Source organism: Pomacea canaliculata, linkage group LG3, assembly GCF_003073045.1.
Source record: "Pomacea canaliculata isolate SZHN2017 linkage group LG3, ASM307304v1, whole genome shotgun sequence".
In the NCBI taxonomy this organism is placed as follows: Eukaryota; Metazoa; Mollusca; class Gastropoda; order Architaenioglossa; family Ampullariidae; genus Pomacea; species Pomacea canaliculata.
Window position 1 is genome coordinate 34,916,608 of NC_037592.1, and position 24,885 is coordinate 34,941,492.

Genomic DNA, 24,885 nt, shown 5'->3' on the forward strand with positions numbered 1-24,885 from the left:
AAATCCACACAGCTATGACATAGGTGTAAAAGATGTTTAATAATAATATGAAGGAGGAGGAGGAGGAGGAAGAACAGTCAATTTTCTTTTAAATGAAATTGGAACTTAAGAAAACTGACATCCCGTTTAAAGAGACATTTTGTAGGGAAAAGAAAGTGTGAGGCGCTGTCATCTCCAGCCAACCACGCCATAGCTTCATTCACCTCCCCCTTATGTTCTCTTCTCTCTTAGACCTCTAGGTGACAGCTAATTAAAGCCATTTGTCAACAGTCTTTGGCTAGGGCACTCGTCAGCTTGTGGCTCCAAGACGGTTCTATTCTATGCCATTCATTAAAATCTTGGGAAGGATTTATTAGAAACAAGGTTGTGTGCGGCGTCAACTGACCAGAGCGTAAGAAGAAGGCATCTACTGCAGAGCACCTAAGTGTATATATGGTGGACTGCTTCTAATTCAATTCTTTGTTTCATGCACATGCATATTTTCTTCTTTACCCTAGAGTTGAAAGAATAAAGTATCTGGAATCGTGTGGTGTACCTTTTCACACCCTTCTACCACTTTCCGCTTATTGCTACTTCCTTTGCAAAATCATAATGCTCCCAGTCCTTGTTACTTGGTTACTCTTTGCATTTTCTACATTTGTCTTTCATTTGTCATCGGTACTGTTGTTTATCCTTCCGTCGTTCATATGTTGTTTGTTTGTTCTTTTGTCTCTCGTATGTTGTCCATGTCTCGCACTTCCTACCGTTCCACATGAATAACGATCTATGTTTGCACCTGTGGGCTGATGGTATCCGCACACCCCTTTCACATGTAACGTGAACTGCACGGATATATAGTCAACACACATTCCTCCCTCACTCCATCTGTCTTTTTCGGAAACGTCAAATTCTTTCATAACGCACCATTAACACATTATGGAAATACCTGTTTGCAAAAATGGAGCAATTTAATACTGATGTTTAACCGCACGCCACCTCGTCAATGAGAAATTCATTTAGCGCGCGGCGTGATTAGCTATAATTGCTCCAGCAATGAAAATAGTTGCTGTAACAGCAGGTGTAATAGTTTCTGGAAACGCGTGGCTTTTAAACACCCCGCAGCATAAATTATAAAGGCCTGTTTTCGTAAACTGGAATGCCTACTCCATGCAGGCGCCATTGTGTTGACTGTAATTAACTTCTTGAGTATCACACTATTTGCTACATAAGAATAATCATAACATGAAACAAGGTTGCGAAGAAAAAAATCTAGGGCCAGGTCTCGATGGCTACCCTGTTAATATTTTATAAGCAATTAACTGACTGTTGTCAGAAGTTTCCATCCCTCTAGTGCGTCTTGTCATCAATCGCCTATAACAAATCTGACGTCCATGATCCACCAATGATACGCCAACCAAAGCGACCAGCCATCCATCCAAGCGTGAGTGATGACACCGTGTACTTGATGTCCCGCATCTGACGCTCCATACTAAACAGTGACACCGTGTACTTGACGAGTAGACTGTGCTTGTTTTCTTGCTGGCAACCCAGCAACTACGATACCAAGGGGTTCTATAACGGCATGAGAATAAGTCGTTATCCCGAGCGCAACACGGAGAGAACATGGACAAGTGTAGTGCCTCCATAGTTCTACAGCGGTTTCTACACTCCCGCAGACATTGCTTTTAGCTTACTTTAACGTGAGGGGATTCTTGCCCCTGTTTTATAGCAACGGCCTCTGGGGTAAATCTACAGCCGCGGAGTTCCGACATCGCTTTATAACTATGGAGACGAGATGCGTGCCCCTGATGTCCTAGTGTTGCCCGAAGGGGAGAAGGCAACGATTGACCCTCATTTCGTTACTACGGCCCTTGGAGTGTTATATATTATTTGCGTGCGCGCGCACATGCACACACACACACACACAGACGCAAGTCACAATGAGCAGGGGGGGGGCATTCTCTTGTGTTCACTGACAGACGGTGACAATGTGCACAACATCATGTCCTCAATTGCTGGTGGTTGCTCGCCATGTGTTGCTCACCTGGTCAATGCCGAAATCCTAGTTTTTACACCAGACACCCGCTATTAAAACGCTTTTAGATGACAGAAAACTGGGTTCCGAATTTTCTGTTATTTACTTTGACCGTATCTTGTATAAAGATTATTACAAAATTCCCAGTCCCCCGACTCTTAGCATATATCTTTGACATATTGATGATCAGCGCACGCACATACACACTCACCACACAAACAAACAACAGTGAGAAAGAGATTGTTTTAGAGCTCCCAGTCCCGTACTACAAGATTATAAACAAACACGTGTCTTTTAAACATCATGGCCTCAGTAAGGTATGTAACTTTTTTTATTGGGAAAGGATAGTGGTTGATTGAAAGGACGATAAAGCACCTTTTATGTTTGGAGGCCACGAAGCAGTGATGGGAAACGAAAGTTGCTGAACTAGACTGAGGTGTTCCTACAACTGCACTTCACACAAGGATACAAAGGACGTCCGATCAATGCAACCGCATAGCAGCTGGAAAACAAGTGAGATGGCGGTAAGCAAGGACATCAAAATTTAGCAGTGCTTCCAGGCGTCGACGATAAATAGATGGGGAAAGTGTCCAAAAATAAAACTACAATTATGCGATTTATAAAAGGAAAGACTTCCTAGCGAAAAAAGGAAAGTAACGGCTTCTTGATGCTGGTGAATGCAAATGTCAAGAGATGACTTAGTACACCTGTGTATATTCAACAAAAGAATAGGAGACAGTGCATCTCTTTCTCTTCCTATCACTGACACACACACACACATTCATACATGCTCATGCGCATTGTCGACTGTGGATGAACAGCAACAAGATTAAAACGGAAAATCGCGTACAGAAGTGGTTCGACCACTGTCGAATGTATATTTGCCGTTCATGTTTCGTAACAGGTACTTTAAAATGAGTATTTTGTCGTAAGCAAACACCAGTAAATTTCGGACAAAGTACTCTCGGTTGGATCGTCCTAAAATTGAATTCTTTAAGATCCCTCATAAAGAAAATCTGGGTATAGTACATATGTTCCTACTGATGTGAAGTTAATAAAGATCAAGTGCGTAAGTTCCTTTCAAGAAAATAAAGTGCTCTGCTACAGTGTCGAGAGAATAGCGAAAAATAAAGGAAAACCTCTCGTGATCAGTTTTTGTCTGGACCGGTAGCTATGGTCACCTAAGCCAACAAGAACCAATACTGGCGCGAGACTGCCTCTGCAATTTGATAGACCTATAGCTGATCAGCCCAACAAATGGAAAGATAGGTATGCAAAATAAATAAACGGGTTCATAATTATCATCATTAATCCGATAACTGATACATGGAGGATTCCGATGGTTTTCCGTACAAGTTCTCTGTCTTATGTTCTGAAGCCGTCTTCTTCTTTTACGCTTGGTCTTAAATGCTTGTATCCCCTTCCCCCCCTTTATCAGCAGAGTTCACAACTCGAATCCTTAGAGCAGGATGGTAATTAAAGAGGCTGCACTGTAATTTGGCAGCAAACATGATGGTGGTGCTACGCCAAATCCTGTCCAGCCTGGCCATTGCTGCTGCCATGATAAGGATTTCAACCGTGCAGCTGCCAACTTCGGAGAGAGTGGCGCCAAAGTATTTAATTTTATTCACCTCTTCGAGTTGTACTCTGTTCGCATACTACTGCATCAAAACGCAGGCCGTAGCTTGATGCTGCTGCTGGTTTCAGCGTCCCCTTCCCATCCCCACCACAAGCAGACTCGTGCCCTTATACACTCTCGTGCTTTCTCGGCCAACGCTCGTCAGTCGGACCATTAAGATCGGACCTAATAAAAACGCGCTCTTCTTCCAAAACTGACTCAGGGAACTTTTCTAGAGGAGATGGAGAAAAATCGATGAATGCAATGACAGAGAGGAAAAAGAAGTATAAAAAGGAAGGGGAGATGCGATACAGCATAACCAGCGCATGGAGATGAGCTCTAAAGCCTACGTGACCAGACATGCCGCTCGAGGGCCGGTCAGCAAGAAGAATCAATGAGACAAACTGCTTCTCGTGATGTGTGCAGTAAGCAAGGCGGTTTGATGACGCAATAATTGGCCACGATAGTTCGCCTCGGACAGCTAAAAAGAAGAGTTGATGGCGTAACAGCAAATGGTAAGAGTAACGCTCATGTCTTCAACATGCCCGTCGTGACATGAGAAGAGCCTGGGTTGGCGAAGTGTGGCTTGAAGAACGCAGCAGTCTTCTCCGAGAGTTCGTGACAGTGTCTCGTGAGAGAAAAGGAGGGGGGCTGCTAAGGACCTTGACCGGGAACGCGCCATCGTCGAATTGCCCCTACAATCGGGAGAGGAGCAAGAAGACTTAAACGAGGCAAATGATTGCGGTTCCCACTCCTCCCCCACCCCTCTGCCCGCGCGTTGCTGCGACAGCGACGACCGTTTCAGCTAACTCTCGGCCGCGGCTTCTGCTGCTGGAGCCGCTGCTGCCAAAGCGTTTGGTCGGAAAAGCGTTGGTTGCCGTGCTGCGGCGAAGAGCTTGCTGGCTGTAGGCTGTGGCCAAGGGGAGTCGGCGTAGTCGCCGTTCGCCTGCGGCACGCGACTGACAAGCTACGAAACTGCGACGCGACTTGCAACGGCGCGCAACTAGGGAAACAGCGAACTGGAAGAAAAAAAAAAAACCCGGGAAAAGCGGAAGGAGAGAGGGTTGTGGGGAAAGACTCCAGTAGCAAGACAACAAGTCAGCGCTGTCACCCACATGCTTCTGTCCCTCCGCCGAGAAGCTGCATGTTGTGGGCTCCAGTCAGACTGGACGCCACGTCTCTTCTCATCACGTCACGCGGTGGTTGTCGGCCAGATTCTCGTGCTGATTCTGAACAGATTCTCGTGCAGCGGTCACAGCACGGTTTTGACGTGCACTGCATTCCATGGAACCTTTCCTGACAAGCTGACCACCAGCACCACCTCCTCTACGCACTAGGCACTGCTCTGGCATCGAGAAGTTGGCTGTGTTCACTGGCTTATACTTTCATCTTCATTGCTTTCTTCTACCAGACAAGTTTTTGTGTGTGGATTACAACGCCAAGTTTTCTTGGTCGCACGAAAACAGAAGGGGAGCCAAGTGGTCAGCTGAGTGACTGTCACTAGGTGAAGCCGAAACTGTTTCTATGGGAAACAAATCTTGACGGCTGTGGAGGACAAAACCTCAGAGTAAACAGCCCGTAGTGCTTCGTTATTCTGCAATAAGGGAGTGAACGTTTCTTGCATTGGGTAAAAAGAAACACGGAACTGATTCGAGCCATCATATGGTTTCATTCTATTACAGTTGAAACACGAAAATGAGGTTGACAAGTGATTGTGCTGGGACCTGGTCTCGACCTGCACAGCTTGACAAGCTGGATAATCAGTAATGTCATTTAACTCGTTCAGGTTTTATCACCCAGTGGGCCACTGCCGGTTGCGATAAGAACTAACCACCGGACAGTGTTTGCAAGCAATCGATCCTTCCTCGCACTGCGAACACACCACGCTTCTGCACCTACTGTGACTCGAGAGTGTTAAAACTCTGATTACAGCAAACGGCGAGTGATAAGATGAGCAACAAAACCCACCACAATTTTATTCACCTCCCTCTTTCATGTTCAACATAACTTTAAAAAAATTCTTTCAAATTAAAGGTTATCGTCATTTTTTATCAAACGAGATACCGTGAAGACGAGTGTTGTACGGTTGTTCCTGTAAGGAACGAAAATAAAGCGATACACACGGCGTGCTGTACGATGGCGGAGAGGACGTGCAAAAGTCGAAGGAAGGTGGAAGGTCGTGAATATGAAGTATGTCTACGAGTATTTCAGCATACTGCGAGGCGACCGAGTTCCAGAAGCAGTCAAACCGTTGCGCAACACCGATGGTGACAAGCGCGGCCGAGAGTTGTGTTGCAACAGCGGGACAGCGCACAACCTGTTACTGGAAGGAAGTAAGGGGGAGTCTACCCCACCTCCCCCTCTTCGTCCGTTTCCACTCGACGTGTCCTGGCAGCAGATGTTCGCAAACGCCCGCGGGACCATCTGTCAAATGGTATCCATGAAAGAAAGAGAGGAGTGAAAGAAAACAGAGAAAAGTAATAACGCAGTAAAACGAGGTTTCAGAGGAAGCTGGCAGCGCGAGTGGATAAGAAAGTAAGCTAATTGTCGCTAGTGTGTCACCTCCACTGCCTTGCGCCTAACGAGGCCAACGAAAAACAAAACAAAAAGCGCCCACACAGCGGACGGGATTTTAACATTGTCACGAGAGACCAACGGCAAAGGAGGTAGACAGGAATAAATAAATGGTTCAGAAAGATCTGCACCTGCTGTCGTATGTACTACAACACACGCTGTCACTGAACAAGAGAACGAAGTAGGCATTACGCACGTCCTCGGAGACTGCGTGCGTGCGTGAGAAGGTGTAGTCAGACACGGCAGAGACTGGAGCACGCAGTCTACCCCTCCGTTCACATCCCCCGACCAATCGTATGCACGGGCGAGAGGTAGATGAAACCTCTTCCAACCGCCGGCTAACAGGTTTTATGATGTACGTGCCGTGCGAAAGGGTGTCTTTAAAATTTTGACCTGTGCAAGCCAACCTACGATCAAGCGAATCGGGATTTCTCTCACGCCCTCGCGTGGAGGAGGAGGGGGAGGGAAATCTTGTCACCTTTAACAGAAAAGGTAAGAAATAATAACAAGGAGAAGCGTTAAGTACACGACGCGATCAGGCGCACCTCTGATACGACTCGCTCAGTATATGTGTTGTTATTTTTAGTCACGTGTCAACTACGATGACCGAAGACTGTCGCGCATGCGCACTTCAGCAGCGCTCCGCCACCTTTTCCATGCAACTTGTTTGGATGTGAAGCCCAGTGTGTGGCGGTCTGCGAGATTTCCTGCTAAGGATTTGACACGTGACGTAGTGCTCGCGTGTGACGCGAGGTGACGGGGGCATTAGTGTGTGACGTGTTGTAATGTGTAATGAAACAAGCCCTCCCCCGTGTGGAGTCACACCGGCTAGTCACGTGATAATAACGTCGGCCGCTGTCAAGTGATGGTTCTGTGAAGTTTGAAGACTTGCAATGACAAAGAGCAACAAGTTGAGGTAAGGTCACCGTTTGTAGCTGGTCCTCTTCAACACTGTTTACCCACGAGACGCGCCAGACAAAAATCGATCCGCGCGGCAAGTGTCAAACTCCCACCGGCACGCCAACAATTTCGCAAGCCCGGTCTCTCAAGCATGAGAACACTAGGGGCACAGAGAGGCGCGACAGCAACATCCTCTGTGGCGTTTTCCAAAAGCATCTTGTGAGCGCGCTGCTAGAAACTTACCCAGAAACTCCTTTCTGCAGTTCAAGCTCGCAAAGCTTCCCCCGCTCCCTCCCCATGGCGATCAACACAGCTAGCGGCAACTCGTCGCACCACGGAGGAGGGGGCATGATGGTTCCCACCCCGGACGGCGGGCCCCTGGCGATGGAGGCATACTCGGTGGTACTGTCTGTGACAGCCTTGACCCTGTCCACGCTGCTGGGCGGCGGCGGCAGCATCACGGTACTCTTCGCAATCCTCCAAAGCCGGCAGGTGCGCAAGTACAGCTACACCCTCGTCCTCGTCTTCTTCTTCCTGTGTTGCGGCTTGGACCTGCTGTGGGTGCCGATGGAGGTCGTGCACCTGCTCTCCTTCCATTACACCCGCGTCAATCCCACGCTGGACTTCGGGGTGGCAACCTTCGCCATCTACATCTTCCTCGTGGCCGGCATCGCCGTCCTGAATCGCCTCCTTTTGCGGCGAGAACGCCCTACGCCTCTGCGGCTGCTTCGCCGACCGTGTCAAGAGCATCTGGCCCGTGGCGGCCTGCGTGGTCCTTTTCGTTGCTTCGCTCATCATGGCCGTCGCCTTCCTCTATGCCTCCCTAGGCAAGGACCACCTGGGGGAGTTGGGAGGGGCTGAAGCCTACCTGGTCCTGCACCCGTCCTCTTCGGCCTGTCGCGTGTCGCTGCTGGCCACCATGCTGATCCTGGTGGTGGGCGGCGCTACCTTGGTGGTAGCGGCCGTGGCCGTGGGCCACAGGAAGGCCGCACACAAATCGTCGGAAAGCTTCGTCAGCGGGCAGTCCAACGAGTCGAATAACATCCTGCCCCACTTCCTCATCAACCAGAGCGCCACCGACGATGACAACGAAGACAAGCTCTCCAACTCGCCCTCCTCGCCCAGACTGCCGGATCTGGTGGTGCCCAGCGTCACGACCTGCCTGGCGAGCAAAGGTCCGAGGTTGGGGGAGCTGCCTTCGCCATCGCGCGGTTCCAACATGCTCAGCGTTAACATGGCGCACGTGCTCGGCCGGCGCCGCCATACCATCTGTCAGATCGGTGACTCGGGCACCGCCTCCGCCCTGGACCCCATGGCGCGCGCCAAGCAGTACAACTACGTCCGCAAGTTCTCCGTCGACATCTCCGCTTTGCAGGCGCAGCTGGAGAACCCAAAGATTTTCAAGGACAAGGTGCCTTTCCAGTCCGACCAGGACCTGCGATCAAAGCCGAACAAACCTTCACCCGCTCACCTTGAGACCCGCAGCCCGCAGCTGGGTCTGCTGGCCCCCCGGCGGGAGGAGGGACAGCAAGAGGAACGGCAGCCTCGAGACAACGGTGCCGGACTCAAGCTGTGCTTACCGCCGAGACCGCCGGTCATCACAGTGTCCGAGGAAGTCCGGGAGGAAGAGGAAGAGGAAGCCGACGTCTCTAAGGTCAGCATGGGACAGTGTGAGGCAGACAGCACCAAGCCCACGCCCGTCCCCGTGCTGGCCGTCAAGAAGCCAGCTGAGGACGAGGAGGGGGAAGAACTGCGAAGGGAGAGGGCTGGAGAAGGGGAATCCCCTCACGAGGAGGACGTCAGCTACCGGAGCATTCCCAACGTTCACACCAACCGCCTAACGGAGCACGAGCAGGACTTTGTAAAAATGACCTTGCTGATGTGCCTGACGTTCTTCACGTGCCTCTTCCCGCTGCTGCTGGTGGAGGCGCTTAAGGATAGCTTTGGCGTCAGCACGTACGTCAACATCGCCACGTGCGCGCGCGCCCTCTCCACCGTGCAGACCATCATCTATCCACACATCCTCATATGCATGGACAGAGTGGTCAGCAAGGCGGTCAGCCGCCTAAAGGCGCGGCTCGGCCAAGTCTGTCACATTCGGGACGTGGACTGCGTGGAAATTCCAGCCGAACATGGCAGTTCGAGCACCAGCCAAGTGTAGCCGACAGTTTCACATGATCACGTGACAATGTAAAAGCCTTCTCTTGCCCCCGCCCCCAACCTTAACTCCCACCACCTGTCATCGGATTTACGTGCCGTTTGACACACCCCCACAGCATTATATAAGCATCGTCGATTAAACATGAATGTGTGACACGTGGGTGTGGTTGATGCCGAACAACCATCTACGTTCGACTATTTAGCCTTCATTATATCGTTCTGACGGTGTCTTATTGTGGTGCATTAGTTCTTCAAACCTTGCCTCTCGTAATAATATAAGAAAAGTACAGAACTTTCGATGCTGAACTCAAGCTTATTCACCAGCTCCAGCGTTCGGTATTTCTCTGGTGTAGGGTGTTGTTGTTGTTTTTTTTTAACCCTGTGGAGACCAAAGCGTCAGTGTGCGCCCCACGAAGATGCCCACGAACTTTCATCTTTGTCTACTTTGATCGCAGTGAACTGACTCTTTGTGCTTTCACCCCTTGGAGTTTGGAAGTACAAGAAGGATGTGCGAGATGCTGCAGAATGATGTCTGGAGGAATTCAAACACCAGTGTTCGTTCTATTTTTTGAGTTTGTAATTTGTAATTGGTGTTGTTTGCGAAGAAAAGTGGAGGGGGAGTTCAATTTACTAGAAATTAAGACAGCTGGCGGAAGACTTGTCACGCGCGCCATCTTCCCAGATTCCTCTTATCTGCACAAACATTCCATGAAGATTATTAAGATGTTTTAACGTTTAAAAACTAAATGAAATTTTAATACAATAATAATAATATCAATAATAATTTCTTGCTTGCAATAAAATGACGAGATGTGGAATTGGAGGACGTCAGCAAAACTATGACAGCACAACCGTCACGTCAAGGAGGAGAAAAAGTCTGACGTTTCCTGCTTCCCTGTGAAGACAGGCGCGTACATAGGTCGTGACTTCTCGGGCGGTGTGACGTCTCCTTCCGCCGTCGCGTGCGAAGCGATTTGTGTCTTGATAGGAAGCTACAGTATGTGTGCAGGGAGGATGCCCCGGCCTGTCGTATGCAATGAACAACTCGAAAAAGTACCTGGTCACAAAAATCACAGCGTGCGCTGTTCCCGAAAGCCTAGAAACATTCAGAAAACCACACACACAAACACAGAGGATTCGGTGTTTAAATAGCTGCCGCCGATGTATGCCCTATACTTCGGCTCCGCGCGTCTCCTCCGGTCAAAGCTTTCCTTACTGCCTGTTGACCGCAGACAATGGTGTAATATCGTCAAAACGAAAGGTGAGGCAGGCTGTTCACAACCACTACCCAATCTTTCCACCTCCTACCCGGATATGAAACGCAAAACAAGTTGCTACCTGACGAGGACTATATATGGGATTTTTTTTTTTACTATTTTTTTTTCACGGCAAGCAGAATCTATAAAGTGCCCCGTGAATTAATTTAATTAAAAGGTTCCCTTCCACAACAAAAGAGCAAGCACGATTTGTTCAATGCCTCTTCTGATTGTTCAGCGGCGCTCCAAGCCATTAAGCAACAGCTACACAAAATAATTGATATGAAATAATACAAATGTTTAAAGCTCTCAAACTAGTTTTTACAAGTCGCACTTATCCTGTTTATTTCGGGTTTCATTCTAAAAATATCGTGTTCACCTTGCAATCTTAAAAACAAACTTTTTATTGATTTTACGAAAAAGTATAACCCAGTTCCTTGGCATTTTAAGTGCTCATAAAATTTTAGATTTTTGTCGTTCTGTTAAATAAAATTAAGTATAGTATAACAAAACCAGCCAACATGGGAGTTTCTTTCGATATTTCTTAAAAACTTGTAACAAAAATTGCTGAAGGGGAAGGGGAGGGAGAACTCGCATTCAGGCAGACACCAATCGATTTACCTGCTATTATTATTGTATGAGGCAGGACACTACATTGTGACATGTTGCTGTCGTCAGTATTATATAAAATGTCTACCAGACATGATGCAAGTTGTGCTGTGAAACATTAAGCCATTAAACTTTTTTTTATGTTAAAATTGCCGTTCGTCAGACCTGAAATATGACGACAGTGTTATGGTGTTGGAATGTTGTACCCCTAAAAATCTGATGCATGTTTTGTATACAACAAACATTTATTTAAAATGTTTCTATGGTTATTTGTAAAATGTTGGTGTCAGTGTGACACCTGTGTAACTGGATACTTTGTATTTTTTCAGAAAGGAGGTGGAAATTAATTATGTCACAATCTCCTTTCTTCTTGTGTGTGAGGGTACGTATGTGTGAGCGTGCTGTATATGTATATGTGCGTATTTGTTTATCGTGAGGAGAAAGACGGCACATGCAAGTTGTTGTAAACATTTGTCAGGAATATGAAGTGTTTAAACATTTACAAGAGTTGTGTTTTTTTTATATTAAACTACAGTATTCTTCATAAGCACGAACGAACCATTTAGAACAGCTTTTATTTTTTTAAAAAAACAAGTCGCGCAGTAGAAGCAGTAGAAATAACTTGCAAGTGATCAGTTTTATACATGATCTTAAGATCATGCGACGCAAAAAGAAAGAAAGAAAACAACAACCAAAAACAAGATAAAATGGGGCGGAAGCATGAGACATAACGGTGGGGTTTTGTGTGGGGGGAGGGTGGAATCACAATGATAAAGGGTGGACTCAAAGGAAGCACTACAAGCGCTTCACTTTTTATCTATGTATCTAAAGGAGGAATCTTTGACGTGCTTCTTTCAAGACTGCACCTCTCTTACAGAGAAAAAAAGTTTCAGTCTGTTTTTATTTTTATTTATTTCAAAGGAGACAAAACTTCATGCAACCAAAGCAATGTGACGACGCATTCAACGCGTTTTATTATAATTTTAACGACCAATAGAAAACACAAAGCGGGCAACAAACAGGAGGCCATATGAATGTATTATAGAAAAAATATAAACTTTACAGTTCCACTGCCGCCTCATGTTAGTAGTCTGTTTGTTTGCACGTGTCGCCGATTGGTGATACGTCTCTATGTGCAGTGCTCGACCACAAACAGACGACATGGAAACGAGGTGATCACAAGAACATTGACACAGATGTTTGAAATCTCACGATGCATTAGCTCACGGGCAAGTACAGAATTTTACACGTCCGTTGTTAGAACGAGGCGCTTTGTACGCGAGTTTCCGCCATAATAAGCCATAAAACCTTTGTAGTCTGTATCGTGATATTGGAGAGTAACATTTTGACGACTTTAGTAAAAAGAAGAATAAGAAAGCAAACAGCAGCCATGATAAGTATATTGCTAATATTCGGAATTTCCCCAAGGCCCACCCTTGACTTGTGAGTTACGTTGGCTTTGTCGGGACCTGCCTTCGAGAGAGCAAGAGCGGGACTCAGCAGTCAGCAAGCAGTTCATTTTATATACTATCCTTGTTAGACCTATCAGTGCCATCACATAGACTGTAGAAACTGGAACATTCTGACCAGTCGCTGCTAAATCTCTTCTCCACTCAGACTGTGTTTATGTGTGTGGGGAAGAGAGTGCGTGAGTGCGATATTGTGCCTTTGTAACTTGGTTCAACAGAAGGTATATGGGAAATAAGTTTAATGAAGCAAAAATCCTTCTCCAGCATCTGCTGGCACTAGTGATGCATTAGCGTGGTCTTGACAATAAACAACGGCAGAAGCAGCTTCAGCAACAGCAATGACACCAGAAGAGAGGTAGAGACAGCAGCAAAGAGCGGTAGCAGCTGCTGTAGCTGAAGTAATGTTACTTGTGATTGAGAATCTGACAGTTTCTTCCTAGCCTCGTCTGTGCAAGACCTCTTTCAAGGACACACAACCATAACCTCCGAAGTGTTGTGTACCAGCCTGCTATTGTACAGACGACCACTGTGTTTATTTCGTCCACTTCTGATTAAAGGTTCGTTTGTTCTGTCCCAGACATAATGTCCACTAAAAATGGTAATGGTATCTTCTCGAACTGGCAGCTACCTGATAGCGTTGACGTGGTCCTAAGACACGACGCGCTCCAACTGCCTGTTATCTGATGAGCAAACAGCGGAATTAACAAAAGGGCCTCCAGGACTCGCATGGTCTTTAATCGCCCCAACACAGTTAAGAATTAGGTTGTCTGGTGACTGCTGAATGTGCGAAGACGGCAGTTTGGTGTCCAGACTCTTTGCAGTCATTTATGAGTGAGAAGACCGTCGTCTGTAGCTTTAAAAGCCATTTATAAGCGTTAACTTCGCTCAAGGCAGCTTACAGCTATGTTGTTTACAACGACTCACAATTTTCACAGTAATGATACAGCGGATACAATCACATTACCCGCCAAGTTAAGGGGGAGGGGAGAAAAGCAGCGTGAATCAGTCTAGCACTGCCTGACCCATCAGTCGCACACCACTCATCAACCACACCTCGCACACGTTAGGTAAGATTACACTGATATCGATGACTACTCTTCTATAAGGCGCAGAGCCTATTTTATTAAATGATGATGAAGAAGAGGGGGGGGGTAAGAAGAGTGTTCTGTTGGTGACAGTAAAAAAAGCTGATATTCACCCCACCCTCCACCTTTCTTCTTTTCTGTTGTTTTTGTTTTGTTTTGTACCAGTATACTTTTATTACCGTCTGGCGGCAGGTGCTCTGTTTAAACCTGCGCAGTAAACTTCGTATAGAAATAAAGGAAAAGGTAAGTGAACTGGCATGAGGGATATATATATACTGACGTTCTAAATAGTTTCTGCTCAAATTCTCCGGATGCAAAGCAATCGTCTACTTACAATCGTGTCTAAGACAACTCGCGAGCGATACAAGATCCTCAGGCTTTGTTGTCGAGTGGTGCGACCAAACCCTCCAACGCCTGAAGTTAACATTCAGTCACCTGTGTGCGGCTGTCAAGACGCGGTCATCCTGAATCTGGCGATCGGACCATAACATTTCGGACCCAAGTACAGAAAAGACGAGCTAAGCCTGATGTGACAGATAATGTCCTTGTCACGTGGTGCCTCTTACGTCACGAATTGCAGTCAATTTGTTTTCATAACCGAAAGAGTATGAAAAAGTGACCCTCCAAGAACTGGTGAACAGCTAGACAGGATTGTAAGTAAACAAATTGTGCGAAACCTGAAATTTTTAGCAGTAACGATTAGTTTGAATGTAAGTGAACCCCAACATGCCAGTTTACTTGAGTTTTCCTTTAAGATCGCGCGATGAAAGCAGTGCGCACGATTTGACAAGCTGACAAGAATCTCGAGTTCTTAAAAGCCTGTTCATGCAGCAAGCCTCACCTGTCAGTTCCAGCCACATAATGGCGCCGTGCTTTAACAGCGTAGACTGTAGACATAAATATAAGAGAAGGCAAAAGATGGAGACAGGAATTGTAATTACTTACGGAGAAGCTATTAAATCAAATTATTATCTCTCCTCTCTCTGGCGAACGAGATGAAGTTTGTGTAGGGATCGGGTACGAAAAAAAAAACCCTTTCTTTTTCGTAACTCTGCGTTTTGAAGTGTAAGAGTTTTGACGCCATGTTCTATTATATGCATGTTCCTTCGACAGAATTTGTCTGTCCAGCCAATGTTTAGCAAGAAGGATCTAAACTTACTGGAACGTATACTTCAAACCTCTCTTGACGGGAATGCACATGAAAGCCCGAAAGTACGCATGCGTGCTGGGCTTGGATGTACGGTCGCGCGAGTTGGGTGCTAATGCTAATGTCTATAAAACATAAATTCTTATAATACAAAACAAAAACATAAAAACATTAGTAGCTTAGCTGAATGCTAGAAGTTCAGACGCCTTCAGTCGAGGCCACGACAAGCATAAAAATTACACGTATTCCCTTTATTTTCCTGCTATGGATCTAAGATCGGGAATTCTATGTATCTCATCCTTCAAATTTCTAGCTTAAAAACGGTCCTGTTTCAAAAGCACTCCTTGCAAATGTGGATAAGTCGTATCTTTTTTCTTTTCAATGAGTATGGCTATGACTGCCCTTTCTAGAAAGTAGTATGTTCGTCACTTCTTCTTCTTCTTCATCATCATCATCATCATCATCATCATCATCATCATCATCATCATCATCATCATCATCATCATCATCATCATCATCATCATCATCATCCATCATCAATCATCAATCATCATCATCAAAAAACCGTGAGTCAAAGAGCAGACGTTAATGGAAGACATTGTCATGTCTTTGCGGCAAAACTTTCCTGTGCAAATTTTCTGCGTGATCCAATGAAATACAACAAGTACATGTATTTCCCTCTTCACAACCCCATAATTCTGTAACCTCATTCTAAACTGTAAATGTTCAGCCCGTACATATTTTAGAAAGCCGTTTCGAAACGGTCTGAACACGCGCTGCCAAACCTCTCTTCATTTTTCAAGCTCGTCAGCAGCAGTCTGTGCAAGCAGCCCAAGTGTTTGCTGCAGGATTCCGGCTATCCTGCTGTGTTTACACGTTCATCTTTAGATACATGTTTGTAACACGATACAGTTCGCCAAACTAAAGTGGCTTCAACACTGTTTATACACGCTCTGGGTTTCATGTAACGCTCTAGTGGGGACCGCATTATTTCACTCTTTAGTTTGTTTAGCTTTTTGATACTATAGACAGAAAATAAAATAGATAAAAATGAAAAGTAACAGCTTTAAAATGTTCCTGCGTCTTGCAGGACGGATCGTGTTCCATTCTCCTAACCCCAGGCTAAAGGAATCAATGCGCATAAGTACGCGGGGCTAAATCAAAAAAATCTTTCCGAGCTCACTTTCGAAAAACTGGGTGTGTCAAAAACTTTATACACAATGCATGAGCGACTTATGTGAAAACAAAACAAACAAAAAATAAAAAGAAAAAGAAAGAGCAGGAAATATATATTTCAACCCTAATGGCTGTCTTTTAAGTGGTAGTGCTCAAGTGGATGCTAAAGCTCGCATGCGGAATGTTTGTTTACTGACCGGACGTAAGTAGGAACAATCCGAACTGCGCTTGCAAGGAGCAGAAAGTAAATAACAGCCAAATAGCCACCTGAGACCGTTTCCATAAGGCGAGGATAAGTCGATATCTCAAAAACATCAAGGGCAAGAGATTTTGTCTCTGTGGTTATATCGTGGCGTCTAGCCTCCGCGGATGTAGCTTACCGCTGGGATCGCAGTGATAAAGCAGTGGATAACATTCCGTGGGGTAAAGTAATGCAATGTACAATACTGCAATATCCTCGGGGTCTGGACAGTGCGGCGTAACTAGGGAGACGAGGTTTCTCCTTGATTTCCCTCTGGGCAAAGACTTCCTGAATACGACCCCAAGACTATAGCAACATAGAACCTCAGATATTCTCGCACGGCTGGCTGGCCGTTTAACAGATTCATACACCTGAAAAAGGCACAAAATCACTGTTGTTTGCAATGCAGCGGTCTTGGACAGATGCACACTGAGGGATAAACTCATTCAGCTATGAACTAAGCATCACATATCTATCCATCAATACGCTAGCTCCGACTTTCAGTCAAAGAAATACATGAACGGTTCCAGTGTGTTTTTCTGTGTGCTTTGTATCTACATCCAAACACTGAGGAGCCCTCAAAAATGACTGAACCACGCTGGTGATTTTTTTTTTTCAAATCAAAACAGTTTATAACATACCTTTCACAAATGTTTCGCTTGGTCAGAATATATGCTACAAATAAACTTGCGACTGATAGCTTAAAGTAAATAATGTACCAGCGGTAAATGACCTCCTGTACAGCTAAACAGTTTTTTCAGTGAAACCAGCAAACTGGAGGAAAAATAGCTGATAGTAAATACAATTAAAACAACAAAGTAGAAACAGTAATTCATTTCCCAGGTTATCTGACACTTTGACATTAGTTTGACATAAATAATTAGTATGCCACGCAACTAAAAATCTCATCCAAGAGTGCTGACCCGCCATACTGCCAAAAAAAAAAAAAAAACAAAAAACACATACACACAATTCTCGGAATACATTTATATTCAGTTCATGCATTTTTTCCCTCGTGTCAATGGTTAAAAAAAGAAAGAAAAAAAAACTAAAACAAAACTAAGCAAAATCGGGGAGAGGGGGGACAGTGGACGAGAAGGTGTGTATATATCTACATGTGAGGAGCGCGAGTAATGCTAGGTAGTGAGGTCAACTATACGGACTCTCTACTTCTCTAACCATTCCTTCCGTTGAACCAAAATGTTCATTCTTCTTTCTCCTTACGCCACTGAAGCATCAACTGTCGTATTTATGACGCCGTGAATCCTGATAGCGACATCACGACAATGAGCGAGCAGTCAAGCACAAACGATACGATGCGCCACAAACCAGACGGAACCTCTTGCAGTTTCACGCGCAGGCGAAGTACAAAATGTAGTATTTTGCAATTCCTAGTGAAGCTGCTAAACATAAGCTGTCCGCTTCCCCACCCCTAAAAAAAAAGGAAAGAAAAAAAAAACTCTGCCCAACCTAGACCTTTCTGTCCGGAAATTGCTAGGGCGTGCCATCCTGGCCCACAATCGATAACTGGTCAGTAAGAAGCAATCCCCAACTATTTTCCCAGCACAGAAGTTTACTTGTTGCAAAGGAAATGGAAAAGGAAAGGCTGGCGCGGGCCACAAGACGACAAACCGCGGTTTCCCAGCATGCCAGACAGGAAGGCATAGCATCAGCATGCGCAGAGAACAGACAGAAGAGGGGGTTTCAACTGCCAAAGAAAGGCAGTGGAGTGGAACAAAACTGTCTTCATTACAAGCGGTTAGAGAAAGAAAAAAATCAATTCACGGCAACTGGCGGCGCATGTAACGTGTCTCCGCGGGTGGGGGGAAGGGGAAGGGGACAGTATGCCACAAGCTAGCCACTCGGGAGGAAGAAAAGTCCTTGTTGATATCAGGCCGGTCGCGCGGGATGATGGTAAGGCCTTGTTGATGTCAGGCCGGTCACGTGCCCACTTCGGGCCGCACACCCACTGCCGGCTGCTGCCAGCATCATGGTCTTCCACCTTCTCCAGGCTCAGCCTTGTCCAAACAAGCTCACAACTTGCTGCTTTTCTTGGCAGAAATCGTCTTCCACACGCAGCGGCTTGCAGGCCTTGCGCAATAACCTGGCGACATTTTCTTCCTTTTAGTTTTTTGACTGGCATGTCTGCGCAGTTTCGTTTTGAGGCCATCGTGGATTAAGTTAGGTATCTCGTATATTCGATAGTGATTTTCTTCTTTTGACCTGGCTGTGCAATACTTGGAAGGAGATTGTGATGGCGATGACAAGAACCAAAGACAGCCAACCATCACAGAATTGGTGACAGGCGCTAACCGTTGCGCCATCGGATTGCCCGGTAGGAAGAAGGAGAGCGGGGGACCAAAGAACCGATTGGAAGATGCAGGAGGCCCTTCCTCCTTCACATTATGATTATCTTCTTTCTGATCTCTCTTCCTCTCAATTTTCTCTCTGCTCCGGAACTCCCGTCTCTGCAGCACCTCGCACACTTCCTGTTCTAGTCTTTGATGTATGACGTCACCGCAGGTGGAAATTTGCCACCCTTCCGATCTGCATGCAGCAACACTTTAATGTACAACCTGACAACCTTCGCTGGGAGGTGAAGGAGGTTTAGGGAAAACAAAATCACGGTACACGTTCAAACAGAGAGAGAGAGACGGGTGTAGAAGCTCAGAGAATAGGTAGGACTCTAATCACTGGTTATAACGCTCAAGGCAGGATGGGTTTGCGTCCCCTCCCCCAAAAAACGAAGTTCCTCTCATTTCACCTCAACGCTCGGTTAATGTAAATTGAGTGATTATCGTAGGTGCTGATTACGTTACAAGGACGAGCCAACTCTTTATGCCTACCGACGTTCGTCTCAACGACTGTCACCTCATGTGGTGAAATGACTCCTTAGTGATTCTGGTCGCTTCGTTAGCACTTCAATCTGTTCTCAAGAAGGAATAAAACAGGGAGAGGTACTTTAGGAGCGCATTTTCACCAGCAGTACGGATGGCTACTATGGCCGTAATCTCTTTGCTGCTACTTCGCTTATCCGCTCAGTACCTCCCACTCGCTAACAAAATTAATTCAATAATTACAAATAATTACAGGTAAAGATGTAAGTAATGACATAATGCGAAATGTAGTCACAACTAAAACCGCATTAAAACAACATATACCTAAAACCTTCGCATAACAGCTGTAATTAAACACAACTAGTGTAAGTAATGGTGTTGATAACTCTTTCTGAACTATAACCCCATACCAAGTGAAATTCCTGGAGAATTAGTCGAGAGTTCAAAAAGTACGAGATTACTATGTAATAATATGCAGCTCCACGCCGAATTTAGCCGTAACTTACCATTACCGCACACCTCATCCTAAACTAAAAACGCACGTTGTAAGGAAATGAAATAAACCTAAGCATTCTCAAAAACTCCCAAGGCATAACCCTAATTTCTTCAAAAAGAAGACACTAATTTCGCCGAAATGTGAAGTCAAGAACTGTTCGCACCCACAGGAACACAAAAACAGATAAGCTCATCTTCCCTCACCGGGTCTCCCGAGGGAAGGTAAATAAAAAAAGACTTTAAAAAAGTAAAATAAATAACCTTCAATTTCGCGTGCTCGACCTCTGCTGAAAAAAAGTAAGGCAAGCCATTTTTTAACGCAGAGGTGGCTTATTGCGCTAACCTGCCTGCCCTATTAACCCAGTCCTGGGCGGGCACAGGAGACGGGCTGAACTGAACAGGCCGTGTATGAAGGACGATCGACGCCAGATGCAATAAGGCGACCTAATCGTCTTGACCTCCAGCAACACTAGACATGGCGCCCAATCTCTTAAAATCTCTCTAGTTCTCACGCACGCACTCCTTGAAATATGGTCGATTTCCCTCAAACACTGTGACTCATAAAGAGTCAAAAAAAAAACAAAAAACAAGTTCGCTTTCGATGTTTATTTATTTTTTTCTTTTTCGTCATTTCCTCACCTCGTTCTTCTCATCGATAGTTAAACAAAACATTCAGTTTTAAAGTTCGTGTGTACTAAACCCGGTAAACCTAGTGACTCCCAAACACTGTTCTGCGAGAAGTGGGACAACAGACGCCGGACGAGAATCAGACGATGCATTCCTCTTGTGGGGCAGGCTGGTCATCGCGTTGTCATGGTGTCTGCGCCACTCAAAGACTGTCTAGCAAGATATAGAGAAGGATGTGGGGGAGATGACAACAACCTGAAATTAATGGAATGAAAATGTCTTTCTATGCTTCTGGCTTTTCCCGCAGGCTGCTTCATGACTGCGTGTTATACTGCATGTCGTCGGTATGTCAGTGGATGACCAATATGCACAGGGTGGATCCACGCCAGCCTGTGACTGAAGCAACGTGTGTGTGAAACGTCACAACACGGACGAGGCTGGTCTGTGAAACAAGTAACTCATTAAGGCCGACTTCGTAATAGCATCTGCAGAACAGACTCGGGAGAATTTTGAAACTCGGTGTGATTACGTTTTTTCCGTTTCTCGAGACACGAGCCTTCTAACATCCCCATTCTCACCTGAACCAGGTAAAAATCCATTCTGGAACGCGTACCACGTTAGCACGCGCATCCAGCTACTATGTTCTCTGTAGCCTTGACAACAGAGGCGTAACCAATCTGCAGTCTGACGCCACTGGGTTTACCTCTGTCTGCGCATGTCACTGATAGAAGGCCTGTTCTCGTGAACAGAAAGTGATGCTGGTCGAAGGGCCAGGAGGATGAGATATCCGCTCAGACTTTGAAAAAGAATACCTAGTGATGAGCTAAGCCAAGTCACTCGAGACCTCTGCACTCGAGTGGGTCTTTAAGATTGATGGGAGTTGAAGCTGTGCTGAAATGAGGAAGCGTCTCTGATGTTTACCCCCCTTTGTTGACGCACGGTGTCGCGCCGTCAGTTGGGTCCATCCCTTCCGCCTTCTCCACGCCCCCTACCACACAAGTCAGCTGCTTCTCGAAGCTATGCCCTCTTGGCGAGAGGTCCACGAAGACGGCACCACACATAGCTTCCTGTGGTTGCTCAGAAGTCACTGGTTGTTCTATTAGTAGCAAGACCGTATTTCGTGTAGTTTCTTCTAATGTCCACTGACATTTCACTGTCTCTTGATGGGTAGGTTGGTTGATATACCTGGCAGAAAAGAGCTTTGACTCTGTTTGCTTTATGAAGATGGAGAAAGAGACGCTGAAGGGTGGAGGGGAAAACAAAGAAGAAACAACTAAAGAAGACCTTACCTTTACTTAGTAAACCTATCAAGAGAAGTGTTTGTGCGAGACCCAGGATCTGAACCCAAGACCTCTAGTCTTTGTTACAGTGGCGATGAGAGGTTTATTAATACACTACTCGCACTAGCTCCATGTCTTTCCTGTTTTCGAACATTCTGACAGTGCCAGTATAAAACACAAGCGTTGGTTGACTGCGCATAACATATGAAAGGTGAGGGACTGTAACTGTAAATCTGGTGTGACGTTGTAACGACGCTCGTAGTTTGCCAAAAAAAGTATATCTATATACGCGTTGCTTGCTCTTTTCAAACACCCCTGCATGCAATTTGTTGACATCAGTGAGACTGTCATATACACCTGGGGGTACAAATGGAAGGGAAAAAAACTGCGTGCAAGTACGATATATTTCAGAATTAATTATTACATTTGGCATGCCGCAATGCAGAACCCAAGTTTTCTCTTCTTGCGACAGGAAGTCCAAATTATACTCGCTTTTGGGTGATATTGCTAGACTCACTAATCCGCCTAGGCAGTAGATGTCAAACTATACAACGAAACAACAAACAAAACAAAACTTTGAAAATGGTGCTTGCTACAGGCTAGCGTGCCTTTAGCTCAAAAGCACTCCTTCATTTGTCTCTGTGACTTGTCTTCGCATTTGATTACGTTGATCTAAATCAAACTTTGCACTACCGTCGAGAAGATGATTGAGGAAAGAGTATCTCCATACAAAATGGGTTTGCGCGACAGCTCAGGGACAAAAATGGACAGCAAATCAGTTTTGCCGACGGCCATCGGCCGAGTCTGTAAGCATCGAAAGCGAAGAGCGGGCGGATGAGGATCTTGCGGAACATGCAGCATCACGAACCTCTTGCCACCCAGCTTAGAACGATACTTGCGAGGCAAGAGCAATTGGTTCTTCGCGGCAAGCAAACACTGCAAATGGTGCCCCATTTCAAACTACATGTTTTTAATTCTAGGAAAACAAATATAGGTACGACGTTCCCGGGCCCTTTCTATGCTTGCCGTTTTGTCTGCAACTAACCGTCACAGCACGCAACCAAAACGAGAGAAGCGATAAATAAAACTGACGACAGAAGCGATAAAACGCAGAAGACAAGAAGAAATGTACACGCCCTCAACGATGGAAGAGGACAGATTGCCGACACATATGTAAGGTGAAAAAAAAGTTACGAGTCCTTGTCATGTGGTCATTTTTTTCGATGGAAATATTTTTAATATTCCCCTTTACGGTGGAAAAAAAGAATTAAATATCTGACAGTGGCCTTTTCTTGGGTTACGTGTTAAAACATTTAACCATCTGTTCATGCACATGCTATCAGGCTAACAAGTTTAGTTTCTTCTTACTATCTCCTCTACGTTTTTCCGCCATGACGCCAGGTATCTCGTGATTATGTCAAGTTCTCCCGTTATGACCCAAAGTTCTTCGTGATTACTTCAAGACAAGCGACGCATGGCACTATCAAAACATAAAACAAACTGCAGCATGCACCCTTCCTGCTTCTGTCGCGATGTCCTCGTTGATGATTGGCTGACCTTCTGTCAGATCTGCTATCTGCACCTGTGGAGAAAAAAGAGCGGAAACTGGGGTTTCCCTCACCCCAAAGACGGAACATGAGCCAACAAACTTAGCCACGCCTCTTCCTCTCCTTCGTCACCTTCCTCTCTCTCCTCAAACCTCTGAACTATGACCTGCTCCCCTCCTTAGTCCCAATCCCGAATCCAAATTCTCACACTTGGAAACATCTCTTAAGCACCGCTGCGTTGTTAATGGCTTCCCTGAAGGCTGTTCTCTCTGGCACAAAGGCGCATAAATTTCTTACGGTCAGTGCGCTTTCGTGTAGAGCAGGCAACAAGGAAACCTGCAACAGTGACATTATCGATTCCATATGATTCGATATCAAAAATCCATCTTCCAGGCATCCTCACTGCAGTGTGTGCTTCTTATCTAATAACTTGCCGATGTTTGTTTTTATTTCAGGAAGAACTCGAAAGTAAATATTGCGCTCGTGCAAAAGCATTCGGCTATTTAACGCTCTTTTTAATCAGAACTCCGAAAAGCTAGGGCATCCATTTTATAGACTAAAAAAGATTCGCTCCATTTACAAGTATGCTCGAAAACTTGTAATTCTACAAATTCTTGTGTTTATATTTAAGGTATTATGCAAACAGCATCACTCAAACAGTAATTGTATCAATCTTCCTTGATAATGCGCGTGCATTAAACTGGTTAAACTCACATGTTTATTCTTGGACGATACAAGAAATGTCTTTCCTCCCACATATGCATGCACCCGTCCACACCCACCCATCCACGCACAATTTACGAGTCAAGTAACCTTTTCCTGACAGGACTGGACACCTGATACTGCGCCACCTCGAGGTGAGCTATTAGTATCTGCAAGTACGGGAAAGTCAGGGAGGACAGGGTGCACAAACGGTCTTTTTTTAAGGAAACATCAATAGACGGAGCAGCAGACTTTCCTCCGCGTGATGGGCATGTCTTGTAGCCGATGCCTTGCCTAATGGATTTACGCAGTTCGAGAACGTAACCTTGACTTACCCATGCAGGTCATGTTGCCGGACTGACTTAGCACAAGTTCACATCTGCGATGACTCTTTCTAAACATCTGAAGGCTGTCTCCATGCGTCTCAATATGCCTTAGTTCAGTCCGACAAACGCCGTTAAAACTCCAGGCACCCATTTCTCTATACTGCGGTACTAATGTTACAGCTTGAAGACCAACCTGAACGGTTTGCGTTTGTTTGTTTTTGTTTTTGTTTTTTTTTTGGGGTTTTTTTTTTTTGGTTATTTTTTTCCCAGATATCAGTATAGGCGATATAAAACTTACCTGTAAATTTCAGCCCCCAAGTCCCATCCGTTAATTAGTTATTCACTACGATTCGCACCTGCGATCAACGAGCACTGATAAAAGTGTACTACGTCACGCTAGTACACCATTCACAACACTGCCTGCAGTCAACATCAGAGAGAGAGAGTTCCGATTATTCACTTCACAGTCTGGACTTCACGTGGTTCTGAAAAGCTGCTACTTTAGCATGAGAAATGCAGACTTTCAGCGTCCGATTAACCCGAACTGTCGCTCTGATTGGTGTTGACGGCTGTTACTGGTGTACCAACGTGACGTAGTACACCGTTAGCGGCACTCGTTGATCGCAGGTATCAATCGCGTACTTTGCTAGCGGATAATTAATTAACGGATGGGTTTTTGACTGAAATTTACAGGTTAGGTTTATATCGCCTATATCTACCGATACCTGAAAAAAAGGCAAACCATTTTAGGTTTGTCTTTAAGACTTAACACCAAAAATGGTATTTTATGCCCACATTAAAATGAAGATGAATGCGAAAGGA

General features: G+C 45.5%; 2 protein-coding genes across 2 annotated transcripts in view; one reads left to right on the plus strand and one right to left on the minus strand.

Moving 5' to 3' along the window:
- Positions 1–24,885, minus strand: part of LOC112558846 (arginine--tRNA ligase, cytoplasmic-like) — an 84,815-nt gene that overhangs the window by 45,000 nt on the left and 14,930 nt on the right.
- Positions 7,753–11,631, plus strand: LOC112558850. Its single transcript, XM_025229562.1, has one exon. The coding sequence runs from the start codon at positions 7,903–7,905 to the stop codon at positions 9,265–9,267; it is 1,365 nt and encodes a 454-aa protein (XP_025085347.1). The 5' UTR covers positions 7,753–7,902; the 3' UTR covers positions 9,268–11,631.